Raw genomic sequence first — 20,972 nt, 5'->3', positions numbered from 1 at the left:
AAAATGGCAGACAAGACTCCGGTGGCGTAAAGTCGACGTCACCTAAGTCGGGTACGTCGTAACCCGGGGACTACCTGTATATCGATCTATCTGTCTATCGATCTATACATCCATCCATTGATAGATCTATACATCTATCTATCTATCTTGCTTAGCTAGCTAGGTTATGTGTCAGTGCGAAAACACACCTCCTTAAAACGACTTTAATTCTTGTTTTCAGTGTAAGTATACTTTCTTGAGATTAGAAAAATAGCTGAAAATAAGATCAGCAGACTTATTTTAAGCAACAAATTAGTATATTTATTCTTTAAAAAAGCTTGTTTGTCAGAAATGTCCTTAATTCAAGAATAGATATTGTTCAAAACATTATATATAACACCATTTACCATTTGAAAGCATTTTTTCCTTGATTTAGGTGAAAAAAAATACCAACATTTGGATGTATGGGCTTAATGAGAACAAATAGGAATATTTACTTAAAGTAAGTAGAATAATCTTACATGTTAATCTGTTAAGTAGTCTTTAACACTCAAAACAAGATGGAGATAATTATTTGACTAGCATTGGGAAATACATAAGTGCATGAAGATAATCCTTAAAAAATGAAATTGAAAACTAAAAATTGGAAAATACTAATTTAATATATGTTGTATATTTATGAAAATACAGAAAAAATAAAAAGTTTTAAAAAAGAATATGTATTCTTTATTGAAAAAATAATAATATATTTTTTTCATGTAAGTTATTAAATTTTACTTTTAAAAATATATTTTTCAATTTGAATTTTCTATGTGTTGTATTTTTTATCATTACCTTTTTTATGTACTCCTCCAGCATTAAGAAATACATAAGTGCATGAAAATAATCATTAGAAAAAACAAAATATGGAAAATGAAATTGAAAAGTATAACTAAAAATTGGAAAATCCTAATTAAAAAAAGATAGAGAAAACAATTTTTTTTAAAAATTAAAAAGCAAAAAAAATTACAAAACCCTAAAATATATGTTGTCTATGTATAAAATATAAAAAATAAAAATATTTTAAAAAAGGGAAATATTTATTATTCTTTATTGAAAAATGTATAAATTCTTCCTTTTTTTCATGTAATAGTTACAAAATTTTACTTTTAAAAATATATTTTTCAATTTGAATTTTCTATATGTTGTATTTTTTATCAATATTTTTTTTTATGTACTCCTCCAATTGTGTTCCAAGATTCCTCCAATGCTGTATATTTGTTAACTCTTTGGCTGCCATTGATTGCGATACACGTCCAATTTGCCGCTATCTTCCTACTTCAAATGGATTGGACGTCTACTACTGACAATCCATTTCAACTCACAGCAGAAGGATAATTGGGGGCATCTTGCATCGAAAATTGAAGGGAAATATTCTGTTTTTTGACTAAACATCCATTTCTCAGGGCGACCTGGTGGCTTGCAGCGTGCTCTCCGGCAACAGGCACTTGGACGGCCGACCGTGCGACTGCATACGCGCCAACTACCTGGCCTCGCCGCCCTTCGTGGTGGCGTACGCCATCGCGGGCACCGTGGGCATCGATTTTGAGAAAGACCCTTTAGGCGTTACTTCGGACGGGAAGGAGTTGTACCTCCGTGACGTCTGGCCGTCCAGGGAGGAGGTTCGACGGACGGAGGAGGACGCCGTCATCTCCTCTGTTTTCAAGGAGCTCAAGGCAAGAACGGAGGTAAAGTCATTTTTAAAATCTCATCTATAATGAAATTAAATGAAGAAATTAAATTTGACAATGGATTAGAAACAAATAGATGAATTTGTTATTATCTGAAATGATTTACTCTTTAATATCAACTATTTTGGAATCATGGAAATCAAGAGATTGAAAAATTAGATTGTTTTATAATCTTAAATTTATTGAAAATATTCTCTTTGAGATTAAGAGAATAAATGATTAACAAATCACTTTTTTTTCTCACTTGTTTTCTAGAAAGGAAACACGTTCTGGAACAGCATCGATTGTCCCGAGTCTGTCATTTTCCCCTGGGATGCCAAATCCACGTACATTCGCTCGCCGCCATTTTTCAGCAAATTAGTAAGTGCAAATTAAGGCTGCAAAAAATAATTGATTAATAAATTAGTTGCCAACTAATTTGATAAAATAAGCAGTCCCATTTGGGTCCTTGTTTTCTTGTTTGCCTGTGCTTAGAACAGTGTTTTTCAACCGGTGTGCCGTGTTAAATGATGTATAATGTCCATAAAAAGGTGGTTTTCACAGGCTTAAACCAGAATTACATTCATTAACTTAAAATAGCTTTCTGTGAATTTTTCTCCCATTTCCAACTCCGTGCCGACATAGTCAGGTGCAAGCTTGCAACAGGCGAACGGATGTGATTTTCAAAATAAAGCATGTAAAGGAACAATTTGTATTTGAGGTGCTATTTCAGACGACTTTTGGCAAATTAGACTCTCTTCTTTCAGCAGAAAAAAAGTTAGTTCATATCTTTTTCCATTCTTTAGAAGTCATCATTAGAAATTACCTTACGGTAGTTTGAGGAATTTTCCAATTTCTGATGAAAAAACGGAGAAATTGAGCTTTTTGTGAAAGCATAACTTTCAAACATTGACTTATACACAGGTATTTTTTGCTTTAGTTAAATCCCAAACATCTGAATAATGTTTTCCTTTTATAAAATAAGACAAGCAACAAGACAAATAGAGCTTTTGATAGCAAAGTAACATTGTATTTACACATACAGTTGTGGTCAAAAGTTTACATACATTTGTGAAGAACATAATGTCATGGCTCTCTTGAGTTTCCAGTTATTTCTACAACTCTTGATTTTTCTCTGATAGAGTGATTGAATTTGAATTTGAATTTATTGTCATTGTCATCATCATCATCAGATCATCATAAACAAAAACAAAAAAATCATCAAAAAAGGATCATCATAAACAAAAAATCATCAAAAAGGAAATCATTAACAGTTTCAGAGTGTGGACATTATCAGAGTGTGAATTTGTTTACCCGAAGGAAAGACAAGATGAAGACAGACAAGGAAGACGGGAAAAGCAGAAGCTTATCGGAAACCCGTCCCCCTTCCACCCGGGTCGCACAAGCAGCATGTTGTGTATCAGTCTTTGGATTGGAACAGATACTTCTTTGTCACAAAAAACATTCATGAAGTTTGGTTCTTTTATGACTTTATTATGGGTGAACAGAAAAAAGTGATCAAATCTGCTGGGTCAAAAATATACATACAGCAGCGCTAATATTTGGTAACATGTCCCTTGGCCATTTTCACTTCAATTAGGCGCTTTTGGTAGCCATCCACAAGCTTCTGGCAAGCTTCTGGTTGAATCTTTGACCACTCCTCTTGACAGAATTGGTGCAGTTCAGTTAAATTGGATGGCTTTCTGACATGGACTTGTTTCTTCAGCATTGTCCATAAGTTCTCAATGGGGTTTAAGTCAGGACTTTGGGAAGACCATTCAAAACCTTAATTCTAGCCTGATTTAGCCATTCCATTACCACTTTTGATGTGTGTTTGGGGTCATTGTCCTGTTGGAACACCCAACTGCGCCCAAGACCCAATCTTCGGGCTGATGACGTTAGGTTATCTTGAAGAATTTGAAGGTAATCCTCCTTCTTCATGATCCCATTTACTCTCTGTAAAGCACCAGTTCCATTGGTAGCAAAACAGCCCCACAGCATAATACTATCACCACCGTGCTTGACGGTAGGCATGGTGTACTTGGGGTTAAAGGCCTCACCGTTTCTCCTCCAAACATATTGCTGGGCATTGTGGCCAAACAGCTCGATTTTTGTTTCGTCTAACCACAGAACTTTCCTCCAGAAGGTCTTATCTTTGTTCATGTGATCACCAGCAAACTTCAGTCGAGCCTTAAGGTGCCGCTTTTGGAGCAAGGGCTTCCTTCTTGCACGGCAGCCTCTCAGTCCATGGAGATGCAAAACACGCTTGACTGTGGACACTGACACCTGTGTTCCAGCAGCTTCTAATTCTTGGCAGATCTGCTTTTTGGTGATTCTCGGTTGAATCTTCACCCTCCTGACCAATTTTCTCTCAGCAGCAGGTGATAGCTTGCGTTTTCTTCCTGATCGTGGCAGTGACAAAACAGTGCCATGCACTTTATACTTACAAACAATTATTTGCACTGTTGCTCTTGGGACCTGCAGCTGCTTTGAAATGGCTCCAAGTGACTTTCCTGACTTTTTCAAGTCAATGATTCGCCAAAATTGCTAATTCGTGTTGCTGTATGTATATTTTTGACCCAGCAGATTTGATCACTTTTTCTGTTAACCCATTATAAAGTCATAAAAGAACCAAACTTCATGAATGTTTTTTGTGACAAAGAAGTATCTGTTCCAATCACTCTGTCGGAGAAAAATCAGGGTTGTAGAAATAACTGGAAACTCAAGAGAGCCATGACATTATGTTCTTCACAAGTGTATGTAAACTTTTGACCACAACTGTAACTGACTGAAAGATGACGCTGTTCTGGCCGCGACAGCCGGTTAAACTTTTCCCTCATCGCTGTCTCTCTCATAAAGAGTCTCTCCGGGCTTTGCTCGCGAGCAGCACGGACTCAATGGCTTCGTCCGCTGCTAGTGGTCCCGGTCGTTCTGCTCGGTCGTCCGCCGCCTGGCATCCATTCGGTCGTCTTCCACCAGCGCTCGGCCCTGCGGCTTGGCCGTTCGTTGCCGTTGAACTGGGTTGCGGGTCTTACCAAATGCGCTACTGCCCTCCAGTGTCCAGTTTTACTGCTTTAAAATGGATTTTCAGCTTTGTGCTTTGGAGCTAAATTGAATCAGAACCCAGAGATGTCTTTTTTGAAAAAAGAAAAAAAAAAAAAAAACGTGAAAGACGTATAAATACGTCTTTGGGACACTAAAACAATTAAAAATAGAACATATTTATTTTGGGAGCAAATGAGTTAGAATAAGTTTTCAGCTTCCTATTTTTTTTATTTCAAGAAATCTGAGTAAAATTTACTTGGAGCACTGGCAAATCATTTCACTTATTTCTAGTAGCTTCACACTGAAAACAAGGGAATTTAACAAACTTTTGAGGAGGTGTGTTTTCACAGTGCACAAATTTGCAAATTGTAAAAAGGAAATTAAAAAAAAAAAAAAATTGACATCTCTCCTATTTTAACCTAGAGTAAAGAAGTCCCGCCCCTCCAGTCGATAGAAAACGCGCATGCCTTATTGTTCCTCGGCGACAAGGTGACAACAGACCACATCTCACCCGCCGGAAGTATCGCCAGAGTTAGCGCCGCTGCCAAGTACCTGCTCAGCAAAAGGTGGGTTGCAATGATCAAAATTTCAACGAATTTCATCAACATTTTTCTTGCTACTGCGGGGCAGGTTGACTCCTCGGGAGTTTAACTCTTACGGCTCACGGCGGGGTAACGACGCCGTGATGACCCGAGGGACGTTCGCCAGCATCAAGTTGCAGAATCGACTGGTGGGAAAAGCGGGGCCTAAAACGCTACACGTCCCCTCGGGGCAAACGGTGAGTTATATTTGTGTTTTCTATCTTGATGCTTTTCACGACATTTTTTTTTTTTAAGAATCGGCAATGACAAACTGGAGAGTGATAAAAATTTTCATTCACATTAGGGCTGTCAAACGATTGAAATTTTTAATCGAGTAAACCACAGCTTAAAAATTAATTAATTGTAATTCATTGCAATTAGGGCTGCAGCTATCGAATATTTTACTAGTCGATTAAACGGTGGACTAGTTAGTTCGAATAATCGAGTAATCGGATTAGGAACATGAAAAATACCCGAGCTGAGCCTAAAACGGTATGAAATTAAAAAAAAAAAAAAAAAAGGATCGACAAAAGAACAATTGGCTAACTTACACAGAGAAAGTCTGCTAGCTTAAATAATATAAAATGTTAGGTTTTTTTAATTTAATTTTTTTCTACAATGGTTTTAACTAGAGATGTCCCGATCAATCAGTCGTCCGATCACGTCATTTTCAAAGTATCGGAATCGGCAAAAAAATATCGGCCATGCCTTTTTAAAAAATTTTTTTTAATTAAATCATTTTCTGATTGTATTTAACGTAACAGACATACCGTAATTTCCCGAATATAACGCGCACTTTTTTACCCCAAAATCAACCTGTAAAATCATGGTGCGCATTATAAACGGGTACATGTATGGAGACAGAAATATATATATATTACATATATATATATAAAATGATTTTTTTTTATTGACATGGCCACGTTGTGTTGAAGAAACATATGCGGTGACCCGTTGCCGACCATTACGGTACGTGACGTCACAATTTTGTTTCGGTAATACTTCACTCTAATCGGCCGAATGATTTCGTCTGTGTTAAATTCTGCTTTTTTTACTCTCCATAAAGCACGGAATTTAGTTTCTTGAACTCATTTGAGTCAACGTTTATTGCAGCTCCGCAACTCTGACCATAACAAATGTAAGCACACAGACTTCCTGTGTCCGTCAACTATCTGTCCCTCAGGAAACTCAATCCCAAATAACAATAGTTCCTATTGTTACTGTCGCGGTCACAGCGATGAGCTCTCACGGATTTCCGACTTACGTCCTCACTTTCATTTTACCGTATCAATCCATGGAAGAAACATTTATTCATCATGATGAAACGAGCAAGTTATACAGCAGCCTTTAAAAGAAAAGTCACATCTGTTTTGTTTTCTCATAGATTCTGGTAAGCTGGAGAAGTTGTCAAATCGTATTATTACCGTAAATATTGTCAGTTTATGGTAATGTTTTGAACTACCAATATGCTATGCTTGGGCTGTGTTTCACCAGTCAGTAAAATGACATTTCTGTATCTGTACACGAGCTCTGTTTTCTTGTATTCTTCTATTTATTGGTGCTAAAATTAGGGTGCGCGTTATAAACGGGTACAATATTTTTCCCTAGATTTTACAAGTAAATTTGGGGTGCGCCTTATATTCGGGAAATTACGGTAATATGTTACACTCATCCAGAGTCTTTAGCTTAGGCTTAAGGTAGGGTTGTCAAATTTGTCCCGATAACGGCAGTAAATACATTTTCAAAAAATGTATCACGTTAAAATATTTAACGCAATTAATGCATGTGCTGCACGACACACTCACGCATTGTCGCGCGCATTCTGTAATGGCGCCGTTTTACCTTTATAGAGAGATAAAAGGCAGCGTAAAATGAGTCGAGTGAATTTTGGCAGCCTTCGGAGCCTTTTTTTAATTGGCTAAAGCCTTACAATCCCTCTTCCTACGATTAAAAATATCATGGGAAGCGATGTGGGGAAGCAAGGTAGCAATTGATATTTTTCTTAACACTTTGTTATTTTCCAACGCAGAGAAGATAAATCAATTGGTAGCACTACGCACAGTCATGGTTGCACTTCCCATCATGCATTTGGGCATGGCTACAGTATCATTTACTGAAAGCTCAACAAATACACTAGATGGCAATATTTAGTCACAATATACAAAGTCGCAAGTCTTTCTATCCATGGATCCCTCTCACAGAAAGAATGTTAACAATGTAAATGCCATCTTGAGGATTTATTGTCATAATAAACAAATACAGTACTTATGTACTGTATGTTGAATGTATATATTCGTCCGAGTTTTATTCATTTTTTTCTTAATGCATTGCCAAAATGTATATGATCGGGAAAAGTTATCGGGAATGATTGGAATTGAATCAGGAGCAAAAAAAAAAAGCAATCGGATCGGGAAATATCGGGATCGGCAGATACTCAAACTAAAACGATCGGGATCGGATCGGGAGCAAAAAAACATGATCGGAACAACCCTAGTTTTAACAAATGGTTCAGATACATATTCCCACAAAAAAACGAGTAAGTATACCTATGAACTAAATCATGAATGCATTAAAAAACATTAGCTCAAACAAAAACCTGGCTAATGTTGGTCTTAACAGGTAGCAGCTGGTTTCAGCCATGAGAAATGAGTTATATTCATTGTTGCCACCCAAATCAATAAAACTACATGCACACACTTTCAAAATAAACCAATACAACGCCACTTTAATTAATCGAATGCTCGAAGCAACAAAATTTAATTTGAATATTTTTTTCTAATCGAATACTCGAGTTAATCGATTAATCGTTGCAGCACTAATTGCAATTCAAACCATCTCTAAAATATGCCATATTTTTCTGTAAATTATTGTTGGAGTGGAAAGATAAGACACAATACGGATATATACTGTACATTCAACACACTGTACATAAGTACTGTATTTGTTTATTATAAAATGAAATCCACAAGATGGCATTAACATTATTAACATTCTTTCTGTTAAAGGGATCCACAGATAGACTTGTAGTTCTTAAAAAGATAAATGTTAGTACAATTTATAGTAATTTTATATTAAAACTCTCTTAATGTTTTCGTTTGAATAAAATTTGTAAAATTTTCAACCAAAAAATAAACTATTAGCTCGCCATTTTATGTGGCGTCGCCGAGCAGTGACTTCACATAAAAAAAAAACAACAACTGTCTTTAACTACGTATGGTAGTGATTGAAATACACCACAATGTGTCAATGGCGAGTTTTAAATTACTTAGAAATCAAGCTAATGAGTGTGTTTTGTCCCTCGACTGACACCGTTGTTTCCTGGGTCCATCCATTCCATTGTACTTCATCGTCATTTGAGTGCAGGCTTCACAACGTACGAGACCTCTGATAGTTTGTATATTTTGACTAAATATTGCCATCCAGTGTATTTGTTGGGCCAAAGGAAATGTTTGAATAGAGTTTGACCAAAGTCTGAGTAAGTTTTATGTACAGTGGGGCAAATAAGTATTTAGTCAAACACTAATTGTGCCTGTTCTCCGACTTGAAGATATTAGAGAGGCCTGTAATTGTCAACATGGTTAAACCTCAACCATGAGAGACAGAATGTGTGAAGAAAAAAAAACTGAAAATCACATTGTTTGATTTTTAAAGAATTTATTTGCAAATCACGGGGGAAATTAAGTATTTGGTCAATACCAAAAGTTCATCTCAATACTTTGTTATGTACCCTTTGTTGGCAATAACGGAGCCCAAACATTTTCTGTAAATCTTCAAAAGCTTTTCACTCACTGTTGCTGGTATTTTGGCCCATTCCTCCATGCAGATCTCCTCTAGAACAGTGATGTTTTGGGGCTGTCGTTGGGCAACACGGACCCTCCGCAGATTTTCTATGGGGTTGAGACCTGGAGACTGGCTAGACCACTCCAGGACCTTGAAATGCTTCTTACGAAGCCACTCCTTTGTTTCCCTGGCTGTGCGTTTGGGATCATTGTCATGCTGAAAGACCCAGCCACGTCTCATCTTCAATGCCCTTGCTGATGGAAGGAGATTTTCACTCAAAATCTCTCGATACATGGCCCCATTCAATTCTTTCCTTTACACAAATCAGTCATCCTGTTCCCTTTGCAGAAAAACAGCCCCAAAGCATGATGTTTCCACCCCTATGCTTCACAGTGGGTATGGTGCAATTCAGTATTCTATTTCCTCCAAACAAGAGAACCTGTGTTTCTACCAAAAAGTTCTATTTTGGTTTCATTTGACCATAACACATTCTCCCAGTCCTCTTCTGGATCATCCAAATGCTCTCTAGCGAACCGCAGACGGGCCTGGACGTGTACTTTCTTCAGCTGGGGGAGATGTCTGGCAGTGCAGGATTTGAGTCCCTGGCATTGTTACTGTGGTCCCAGCTCTCTGTAGGTCATTCACTAGGTCCCCCCGTGTGGTTCTGGGATTTTTGCTCCCTCTTCTTGTTATCATTTTGACGCCACGGGGTGAGGACGGAGTTGAAAGTCGGTGTTGCCCAACGACAGCCTCAAAACATCACTGGTCTAGAGGAGATCTGCATGGAGGAATGGGCCAAAATACCAGCAACAGTGTGTGAAAAGCTTGTGAAGAGTTACAGAAAACATTTGGCCTCCGTTATTGCCAACAAAGTGTACATAACAAAGTATTGAGATGAACTTTAAGTATTGACCAAATACTTATTTTCCACCATGATTTGCAAATAAATTCTTTAAAAATCAAACAATGTGATTTTCTTTTTCCACATTCTGTCTCTCATGGTTGAGGTTTACCCATGTTGACAATTACAGGCCTCTCTAATATTTTCAAATGGGAGAACTTGCACAATTAGTGGTTGACTAAATACTTATTTGCCCCACTGTCTATTTTGCATAGCAATTTTGATTGGGAAAGCCAGTTCTCTTTGCATTGTTCTTTAACTTTGTAAGAATAGGGCCTTATTAATACAGATTGAAGCACATTTTATTTTTCTGAACATTATTTTGAGATAGGAATATTATTTTTGTTGTGCTTTCACTAAATGATACTTATGTTTGTCGTGAAGGAGTTGCCGAAGCTTATGCCAATAAACGGCGCGGCCCAATGAACGCTTGTGTCCACTCGCCTTTCTCTACCTCTTAGCTCTCAGTGTGGAAAAAAACGGCGTCACTGTAATCTGTTTGAGGCATTACATGAGCGGGTCATTCCGCGCATGCGTTAAATATGTCAAATATTTTAACGTGATTAATTAAAAGAATTAATTACCGCCTGTTAACGCGATAAATTTGACAGCACTAATTCACATATAAATGAAATATTAACAATAAACTAGGAAATGCCATTTCTGGAGAAATTGCTATTGTAGCTTTGCTGTGATGGTTGGTAAATCGAGTCACTTCCCGTTGATTTTGAGGCATCTCGGACTACCTTTAGTTATCCCTGAAAGGCCTCATTTGGTCAGTCCAATTCCAAGCCTCATTTTTTAAATACATATTTGCACATTCCTCTGCCCAGATGGACGTGTTCGAGGCGGCCGAGCGCTACCAAAAAGACGGCGTTCCGTTAATCATCCTGGCCGGGAAGGACTACGGATCGGGAAACTCCCGCGATTGGGTGGCCAAAGGACCTTACTTACTGGTATGAACTGACTCGTCTATAGTAACTTTGGACGTTCGCGAGGCTTGACGTCGAATTCTTCCCTCAGGGGGTCCGCGCCATCATTGCGGAGAGTTTCGAGCGCCTGCACAAGAAGCAGCTGGTGGGCATGGGCATCCTGCCCCTGCAGTTTGCGCCAGAGCACAACGCCGACACGCTGGAGCTCAGCGGCGCCGAGAGGTTCGCCGTCGACTTGCCGCAACGCCTCGCGCCCCGCCAGCAGCTCACCGTCAAGGTAAGATGCGTTCGCTCGTTCTTATGCGAGGACGCGCCATCCTTGGCTCACGTTGCCGTTTTGTTTCAGACGGACAACGGCAAAAGTTTTGATGTCACGGCCCAGTTGGACGACGACCTGGACGTCATCTTTCTCCAGCACGGGGGGCTCCTGAGATATGTGGCGCGGACAATGCTCTGAGACTACTTTTTGACGAATGGACGTTGCTCAAAATTAGCTCTTTACGAGACTTTTTTTTTTTTTTTGGACTCAAGTTGCCTGCGATTAGTTGGACTTTTGTCACAATAAAGTAAAAAATATTGCTGTGATACGTCACCGCAAAAACTTTTTGTTTGTACTAAGTCCATGTTTGTCAACTAAACGTAATTTCAGCCCAGTGTGTCTGCCTCGTGCATCCTTATTTCACATAATGATGGTTGTTTCCTCCAAAACGTCCTGGTCAAGTCATGCAGCATTAGAGTGGCTGCTGCTGGCTGAAAAAAAAAAACTTCTATCTCTCCTCTTCAAAGGGGGTGCAGGAAGCGGCATGTCTTCAACATGTAATTCTTTTGGGGCTGTGTGTGGGGGGGGGGGGGGGGGGGGCAAGTCATCAGCCAGTCAAATGTGCATTTGAGGGAAAAAAATGAACTGGCACATTCAGCAATTAAATAGGGGTAAACGCAAGTCTAAACATAATTAAAATTATTCTAGAGCTGTCAAACGATTAAAATTTTTAATCGAGTTAATTACAGCTTAAAAATTGTAATGAATCGCAATTCAAACCATCTCTAAAATATGCCATATTTTTCTGTAAATTATTGTTGGAATGGAAAGAAGACACAAGACGGATATATACATTCAACATACAGCAGTACATAAGTACTGTATTTGTTTATTATAACAATAAATCAAGATGGCATTAACATTATTAACATTCTCTTAAAGCAATCCATGGATAGACTTAGTCTAGAAGACTAGTTCTTAAAAGATAAATGTTAGTACAAGTTATAGGAATTTTATATTAAAACTAGGGCTGTCAAAATTATCGCGTTAACGGGCTGTAATTAATTTTTTAAATAACGTTAAATTATTCGACGCATTTAACGCACATGCCCCGCTCAAACAGATTAAAATGACAGCACAGTGTAATGTCCACTTGTTACTAGTGTTTTTTGGTGTTTTGTCGCCCACTGCTGGCACTTGGGTGCGACTGATTTTATGGGTTTCAGCACCATGAGCATTGTGTAATTATTGACATCAACAATGGCGAGCTACTAGTTTTTGATTGAAAATTTTACAAATTTTATTAAAACGAAAACATTGAGGGGTTTTAATATAAAATTTCTATAACTTGTACTAACATTTATCTTTTAAGAACTACAAGTCTATCCATGGATCGCTTTAACAGAATGTTAATAATGTTAATGCCATCTTGTTTATTGTTATAATAAACAAATACAGTACTTATGTACTACTGTATGTTGAATGTATATATCAGTCTTGTGTCTTATCTTTCCATTCCAACAATAATTTACAGAAAAATATGGCATGTTTTATAGATGGTTTGAATTGCGATCAATTACAATTAATTTTTAAGCTGTAATTAACTTGATTAAAAATTTTTATCGTTTGACAGCCCTAATTAAAACCCCTCTTAATGTTTTCGTTTTAATAAAATTTGTAAAATTTTCAATCAAAAAATAAACTAGTAGCTCGCCATTGTTGTCAATAATTACACCATGCTCACTCATTGTGCTTAAACCCATAAAATCATTTGGACCCGAGCGCCAGCAGAGGGCGCCAAACACCAAAAAACAAGTAACAAGCGAACATTACACTGCTGTCATTTTAATGTTTGAGCGGGGCATGTGCGTTAATTGCATCAAATATTTTAACGTGATTAATTTAAAAAATTAACGCCCGTTAACGCGATCATTTTGACAGCCCTAAATTATTCACTTAATAATGATAGGGTCAATTCTCTCCTTACAACATATGGGAAGACAATCTAAATGACCTATATAACTGAAGTCATTATATAATGCGAATAAGGGTGCTTAAAAGTTGGTGGGGACGATTTGAGCATCCTGAAAAGTTAGAAATGTCCCTACCATCCCTATGCAAACCTACATACTTGCTTATAGCTAACCCTAGTTCTAACTGTAGCCCAAATTTTAACCCCGGCCCTAAACCTAATCCTAATTTTAACCCTAGCCCTAAATCTAAACCTAGACCTAATTTCAACCATAACATTAAACCTAAAACAAACCCCAGTGCTGACTCTAGCCTTAATTTAAACCCTAACACCAAACCTAACCTTAGCCAAAGGTGGGTAGAGCAGCCAAATATTTTACTCAAAAAAAAAATAGTACCATTACTTCAAAATAATATTACTCAAATAAAAGTAGTCATCCAATAAATGTACTGAAGTACAAGTAAAAACGTATTTGGTGAGAAGAGCATTCAAGTAATAAGTAACATTGTAACTGCTTACAATGTTTGCTGAGAAAATACCATTGTTTAAAAAAATCAATTATCTTACTTATCTATATGAATTGTTATACTGTACTATAGCCTATTACATAACCTAGGGTGACCGAACGTCCTCTTTTGTCCAGACAAGTCCTACTTTCACGTAGTATCCTCGTTGTCCGGGCGGGTTTTATAAATTCATAAAAATGTCCAGTTTTTATGATTTTTCACGGGACCAATTTGAAGAGAATCCCTCCAGCCGCTGGGTGGCAGCGGCTGCTTGCGATGACATGGCTCCTAGCAGTAGGGAGGGAAGGAGTAGTGCATGTTTTTGTTGGCAGTTTACCCCTATCATGAGGCATTACCGCCATCTACTGGGTTGACGATTTGGCCACAACGCCTGCCCAGTTAAGTTTTTTACGATAAATACGTATATAATGGCAACTGTTGACTTCTGTCGGAGCTTTGACTGTAAAATCCCGTTTGGTGTCGCATCGTTGCGCTGCCGATGAATGTAAATTTTTATAGCAAAGTTTGATTTTTGCCTCAGCTATCAGTAAGCTAAACCACGCTAGGCATTATGGGAAACGTAGTTTTGAACTGCTCGGTTTCAAACATGCTGGTTGAATAGTTTGTCAGTTTATTTCGGTTATTGTTCGTGTACAATCTAGAACATTGAATAAGAATAACAATTCGTCAAGGACAATTGTCGTGATAGTAATTTATAAAAATGTTTAGTTGGCACATAGCATACTGTGTGTGTGTATTGACTGGACTACATTTCCATGGGTCTGCATTCTATATACTATTATTGTTTTTTTGTTTTTTTTTTTCAAACTGCATTTTTCCACCCAGAGTGAGGGGGCACGCTTTAAATATATTAAAGTGATATAGGCCACCTTGAGTGAACTTCGAGTAAAATACAAGTATCTTGAGGCCGGGCTGAGTGTCCTCTTTTTTGGAAATCAAAATATGGTCACCCAAACATAATCGTACTGAGCCAAAGAAATACATTAAGAAAATCATTTACCGTATTGGCCCCCGAATATAAGACGGCCCTGATTATAAGACGACCCCCTCTTTTTCAAGAAAAAAAGACTTTGAACATCACATTTTTATACAGAAAATAATCACAGTACATCTGGAAAAAAATGATTACAACAAAACATTTGAGAGAAAAAGCATGTTTTTTTTTTTTTGCCTAATTCAAATCTTAATATCTGAACATTTAAATATGTAAACTAAACTGCAATCACATTCGTAAATGAATGGCTTCTGGTATTTGAAATGTAAATAAACCAATCTATTGTGATACAACAACAAAATTGCAATATCTGCATTAACCATCAAAGTGAAGTCTAACTAACTGTAGTCGTGAAACGAATCTGAATAAGGAAAAACATTACAATAAAATAATGCAAACTGGTTAAACTTGAGAGTCGCTGAGATCTGTCATGAGAGAACATTACTCAAATTCAGCATTCGCTTAATTGATAGCTGGCGCCATCTAGCGTCGTGAATGTGTATAATGTCTAGACCCCAAATATAAGACGACTCCTACTTTTTCAGTCTTATTTCAATGCAAAAAACACTGTCCTATATTTGGGCCAATATGGTAATTGAGAAGCACTGGTATTACTCAATACAGATATATTTCGCAATAATCAGTTCGCCTATCAATTAATTAGGTTCATATTCATGAGAAATGTAGCCCTGACCCCCCCATTTACCCAATCTGTTTGGTCTTATTAATGTCCCGTCCCCAGCAAAAAGTTACATGCATGTAATGCTGTTATATCGTCCCTACCAATGTTGAGCTCAAACCTACATGCTTGGTCACATACAAAAAAAAAAATGACACAGGGACGCCATGTTGTCCAAATATCCAAGTGTAAACAGTGCAACTTTTATTTAATTTCTTTGCCTAGGAAGTTTCCATGAGACAGGTGCACATTGGTGACATTTTTTGTTTCTTGGTACATTGACAGCACACTGGCTTTTAATTCAGCTCCCGCCACGGTAAAACATGGTGTGATTTAATCGAACATGAATCTCTCTATAACTTTATAACCCTCCCCACCTAAATCAATCAATCAAAAAAAAAAAAAAGACATTTTTCACTTGCCTTCATTGAGTTAGCGCCCAATAGATGAAAAATGTCCTATGTTTTGTTGGGATATTTAGTGTCAGAATGTGGATGTTAGCTGCGACGCACACCTGATTGTACAGCAGAATTCCTTCTCAACAGTGTGTTACGTTACAATGAAGCAGTTGAGAAAATGCTTGTTTGACAGTTAACTCAAGTCACGCTTGTTTTCTATTCGCCCACAACATGAGGGCATTTGAGCCGTGTGAAAATAAACGGGCAGTAACCAGCGGAAACGCAAAAACATTGCGAGGAGGGAAACAATTTTGATAAAGTAAGGATTTGACAGGAAGAAAAATCAACAAAATACAAGTATATAAAATATAGTCAGCATTGTACAAGAAAAATTATACAAAATAGCGTAAGGATACATGAGTTGATTTGTAATTTCCATTTTCCAGGGGTTGAATGCTTGGCTTTTCTTGTAAACAAGTAACATTTGTAACAATCATGACATTGCAAATTTCTGCACAACTTTTTATTAGACTAAACTCCTTTTAGAATGTTTGCTAACAACAAAAACATTTGACCAAAAATGTGTCGTGTTTTGGGTTGTCAATGAGCAACTCTGACTACAACTACAATTGTGTTTGTTTTTTTTTCCTTTTGATCAATGAAAGCGTGACTAAATAAAAGAGAAAAAAAAAACTCCCGCTAATAAAAATGTTCGTAATGTAGCAAGCAAAATTTTCTGTGGGAAAAAATACATTAAACGTTGAGTTGAATTTTTTTGGGGGGGGAGTTGTGAAATATTTATTTTTGTACGACGAAGTATTAGGGCCAAACAAAGAAGAAGAAAATAAGGAATACGGGAATAAAATCATAGCACTACAAGATTAATGTCACAATATTACTAAATTTAAACCATAATTGTTCGAAGAACGAAGTCTTTGTCGCAATACGTACGAGATTGCTCTTTAAAGTCGTAATATTGCGAGATTGGGGTCACAATTCTGCGAGATTAAAAATTTAAAACTACGAGATTATAGTTGGATTACTGCGAGAATTAAGTCGTAAAACTACGAGAATTAAGCCATAAAACTGAGATTAAAGTCGTAAAACTACAAGAACGTCATAATACGAGAACGTCGTAATACTACATAACATTACAATCTTAAAATTGTAATATAACGATTTAATCTTGTCATATTATTTTTATTATTATTATTTATTATTATTATTATATTACTTTATTCCGATATTACGACTAACTACGAGATAATGTCCTAAAACTTCAAGATTAAACTCGTAGTAGTACGACAAGTCGTAATGCTACGAAATTAGTCGTAAAACTACGATATTAAAGTCATAAAACTGCAAGAATGAAGTCGAAAAATTGAGATTAAAGTCATAAAACTACGAAAACGTCATAATATCATACTACATAACGTTTCATAATATTACGATCTTAAAATTGTAATATAACGATTAAATCTCGTAATATTATGACTTTATTCCTATAATATTACGACTAAGAGCTAACATTTTAATACTACGAGAATAAACTCGTAGTAGTATGATAAATCGTAATACTACGAAATTAGTCGTAATACTACGAAATTAAAGTCGCAAAGATACGAGAATAAAGTCGTAAAACTGCGAGAATGAAGTTGTAAAACTGCGAGAATGAAGTCGTGAAACAGATTAAAGTCGTAAAACTACGAGAACGTCATAATACAACATCTCTAATACTACATAACGTTGCATAATATTACCGTCTTAAAATTGTAATATAATGAGTTAATCTTGCAATATTATGACTTTATTCCAATAATATTACGACTAACTACAAGATAACCTCTTAATACTACGAGAATAAACTCGTAGTAGTATGACATTTAGTCGTAATACTACGAAATTAAAGTCATAAAACTACGAGAATGCCATAGTACGCGATAACGTAACACTTCACAATAATAATAACAATAATATTACAATTTTAAAATTGTAATATAACGATTTAATCTTGTAATCTGACTTTCTCCTAACATTACGACTTTGTGTAAATTATGATTTCATTTTGCAATATTACGACTAATCTCGTAATATTAAAACATTTCTTGTAAACTACAACTTTAATCTCGTTATGACTTTAATCTAGTACTAATCCAACATATGACTTTATTCTAATAATATTACGACTTTTCCCAGTGGTGTTATATCATATGACTGTAATCTCGTAACATTATGACTTTATTCTTGTAGTCTTAGTATTTTTGGTGGGCCCCAATACTTTTGAGTTTGTCGTGAGTGAAATTGTTATTTTTGCATGACGAAGTATTAGGACCAATCATAGTATTACAAGATTAATGTCACAATACTACAAGATTTAAATACTAATTGTTTGAAGAATGAATTTACACGTCGCAATACGTAATACTACGAGATAAAAGTCATAACATTACGAGATTAATCTCGTGATATAAAGATTTATGAAGTCTGAACACTACTAAATGTTACGATCTTAAAATTGTTGTATTATAACGACATTAATCTGATAATATTTCAACTATTTTCTCATAACATAACTGCTTTGTGTAAATTATGATTTTGTAAAATTACTACTAATCTCGTAATATTAAGACATGTACTAATACAACGTACGACTATTAGACGTACGGCGATAATAATACAACTTTTTCTCGAAGTGTTACAATTTATGACTGCAATCTTGTAACAGTATTATTTTATTCTGTAGTCCTGATATTTTTTCATTTAGACCTAATACTCCATCCTACTTTTAAATTTGTCATGCAGTCATTTTCTAAAAATTTGTTCTTGCCCGTTTTCCTTGGTTGCTATAGCTACGATCAACGTGTCAACCTGAATTCTACTTCATTTTTTAAATTCTGGATGATTTTCACTGTGATATTTTCCCCAAATGTTATCCAAATACTCTTCCGTACAGTAATGAGTGGGAAAATGCATATGCAAAAACTTTCCAATCGTCTCCTACGTTTGCTTTTTTTCTTTCTCTTGTTTATAGAAGGCACACATATGTGAAGTCATTTGTCTTTTTTTTCTACATACAGTAAAATTGCAATCTAATGCCATCAAAACCAACTGAAGAAAAGCTATTTTTTTGTATCCAAACTAAATTTTGGCTTCATCCCTTTAGAGTCGTTTGGCCAGAAGGCTTCTTTCATCGGTTTTATTTTGTAAGAAAATATTTGCGCAAGGTTACACGATAGGGAAATATACAGTAAGGAGGAAGTTGAATGGAAAACAAGGAGAGGCTTGGTTGTAACAACATGCTACACCTTGTTCAAAGACAAACAGGAGGTGGCGCTCACGCGCTCGCTCAGGCGATGGCTTTGGCTTCGGGTAAAAAGGCCTCCCAGTACTTGATCAGCTGCGCACACACACACACACACACACACAGGAGATTGACAACAACAGTTCATTTAAACTGGGAACTGCGATTTCTCAGGCATTGACGGCAATAGACCTCCGATCCATTTTGACTGGTCTAGCGCCGTCAATGGCAGGTAATGGGTTAACTATAGATTAGAGCTGAAACGAATACTCGAGCAACTCGAGTTTAAAAACTGATCCGAGTAATTTTATTCACCTCGAGTAATCGTTTATTTTGACAGCTCTAAGCATCACGTTTTGCTCGGACTACTTTTAATGCGGGACAACGCGCTGATGTCACGTGCGGAAAAAAAAAAAAAAAAAAACTTACTGCAGCCGAAAGCCGCTACAAACGACGCCGAAATTGTTAAATACTAGCCCGCACAATGCTACGTTGCCGGTAGCGTCTGCTGCGTCTCAAAGATCACATGTATGTTGACCTAGATGCGCCATTACAGACTCGGCCGCGTCTGGGCAGCGTTAGCAAACAGCCGTTTAACGTTACTGTCATTACTAGCTCACGTAACGTTAGCCCTGCGGAGGGCTAGGTTTCTATTAATTATGACCACTGTTGATGCGTGGCTAACTTGTCTTACATACAGGCTTTAACATAACATAGCGTTGTGGAGTGATGAGGGTGTAAAATAAAAACTTAATAATGCTAACTATCAATTTTAGCTTAGTAGTCATTGCTGGATAAAACACCAAGTAGCACTGGTCCCTAATGTGCTCCAATACAGCCAGTATCATACATTTATTTTGAACACTGCAAAAACTCAAAATCCTATTAGGACTTACAGTTTAGACTAACTTAAAACTTAACTAGAACTTAAAAATGGCTTGACACCAATAGAAATTCAATTGAAACACGTGGGAAAAAAGTGTTTTATCAAGCGTAACGGCATTTTTAGGTAAGATATATTTACGTATATATATATATATATATATATGTTTATATATATAAATAAAAGCTAAAAGTTTTTTGAGTGAAAGCAGTGAATTAGTCTTTTTTTTAATTCTAGTTACAGTTTGAGATGCAATTGTTGGCTGTTTTCAACAATATACATCGAAAATAAAGACATTGATTGACTGAAAATGGTTCAAGATTAGATGAAATGTCTTGTTTTCTCATGTATATTTATAATTGCTCTTCACCTAAAAATATGTTTGTTTTATCCGATTACTCGATTAATCGATAGAATTTTCAGTCGATTACTCGATTACTAAAATATTCGATAGCTGCAGCCCTACTATAGATCGAAATGAATTAATCCCCCCCCTCCCCCCACTCTTAATTTCTATATTTGTCTTTTTCTAAATAGTTGAGATTAATTAAAAAAACAAAAAAGATTTATTCCAGATCATGATCATCTAAATAAAATAAAAATAAAAACGCAACAACATTCATTTTCATTCAATTTTATAATAGGCGAGATTGAAAAAAAAAAAGTCACTTTTTTCTGATTTAATAATAAAATTTAGAAAAGAATTAGATTATTACTATATATTTCTTTTAATCGCTTGACACCAGTTATGATCTAGTTTTCTAAAAAGTGAGATTATAAAACCAGATTAATTTAGATTCATTACAGATCAAAATGATTCATCTTAATGTTTTTAAATATCTTGACAGCAGTGTTCGTCAACGAGAATTTTTTCATGACGATGACGTCACCATGACGCGCTGAAAACGTGTCTTGGGAGACTAAAACATAACGAGATGGATGCCAGTTGTCGACTGACGACACGAGAACGAGTTTCCATCATAACTTTACAATGTAGGGGTGTTACAAAATATCGAAATGGTGATATATCGT

At 36.4% G+C, this 20,972-nt stretch overlaps 2 protein-coding genes across 3 annotated transcripts in view; one reads left to right on the top strand and one right to left on the bottom strand.

Annotated features, from left to right (window-relative positions):
- ireb2 (iron-responsive element binding protein 2) overlaps positions 1 to 11,581 on the top strand; it is a 46,928-nt gene extending 35,347 nt beyond the window's left edge. For both annotated transcript variants that reach the window (XM_057836430.1, XM_057836429.1), the window contains exons 15-21: positions 1,425 to 1,706; positions 1,965 to 2,069; positions 5,157 to 5,299; positions 5,364 to 5,511; positions 10,829 to 10,951; positions 11,019 to 11,204; positions 11,274 to 11,581. In XM_057836430.1, the coding sequence (XP_057692413.1) occupies positions 1,425 to 1,706; positions 1,965 to 2,069; positions 5,157 to 5,299; positions 5,364 to 5,511; positions 10,829 to 10,951; positions 11,019 to 11,204; positions 11,274 to 11,384 (1,098 nt within the window). In that variant the 3' untranslated portion in view covers positions 11,385 to 11,581. The remainder of the gene's footprint in view (positions 1 to 1,424; positions 1,707 to 1,964; positions 2,070 to 5,156; positions 5,300 to 5,363; positions 5,512 to 10,828; positions 10,952 to 11,018; positions 11,205 to 11,273) is intronic.
- A 3,947-nt stretch (positions 11,582 to 15,528) lies between these two features.
- Positions 15,529 to 20,972, bottom strand: part of snx1a (sorting nexin 1a) — a 36,117-nt gene continuing 30,673 nt past the window's right edge. Inside the window, exon 15 of the mRNA XM_057835855.1 lies at positions 15,529 to 19,153. Coding sequence (XP_057691838.1) covers positions 19,103 to 19,153 — 51 coding nt within the window. The 3' untranslated portion in view covers positions 15,529 to 19,102. The remainder of the gene's footprint in view (positions 19,154 to 20,972) is intronic.

The sequence above is a fragment of the Corythoichthys intestinalis genome, chromosome 5 (genome assembly GCF_030265065.1).
Source record: "Corythoichthys intestinalis isolate RoL2023-P3 chromosome 5, ASM3026506v1, whole genome shotgun sequence".
Lineage (NCBI taxonomy): Eukaryota > Metazoa > Chordata > Actinopteri > Syngnathiformes > Syngnathidae > Corythoichthys > Corythoichthys intestinalis.
The sequence above is the reverse complement of the archived record's forward strand: the minus strand, read 5'-3'. Positions and strand labels throughout refer to the sequence as shown.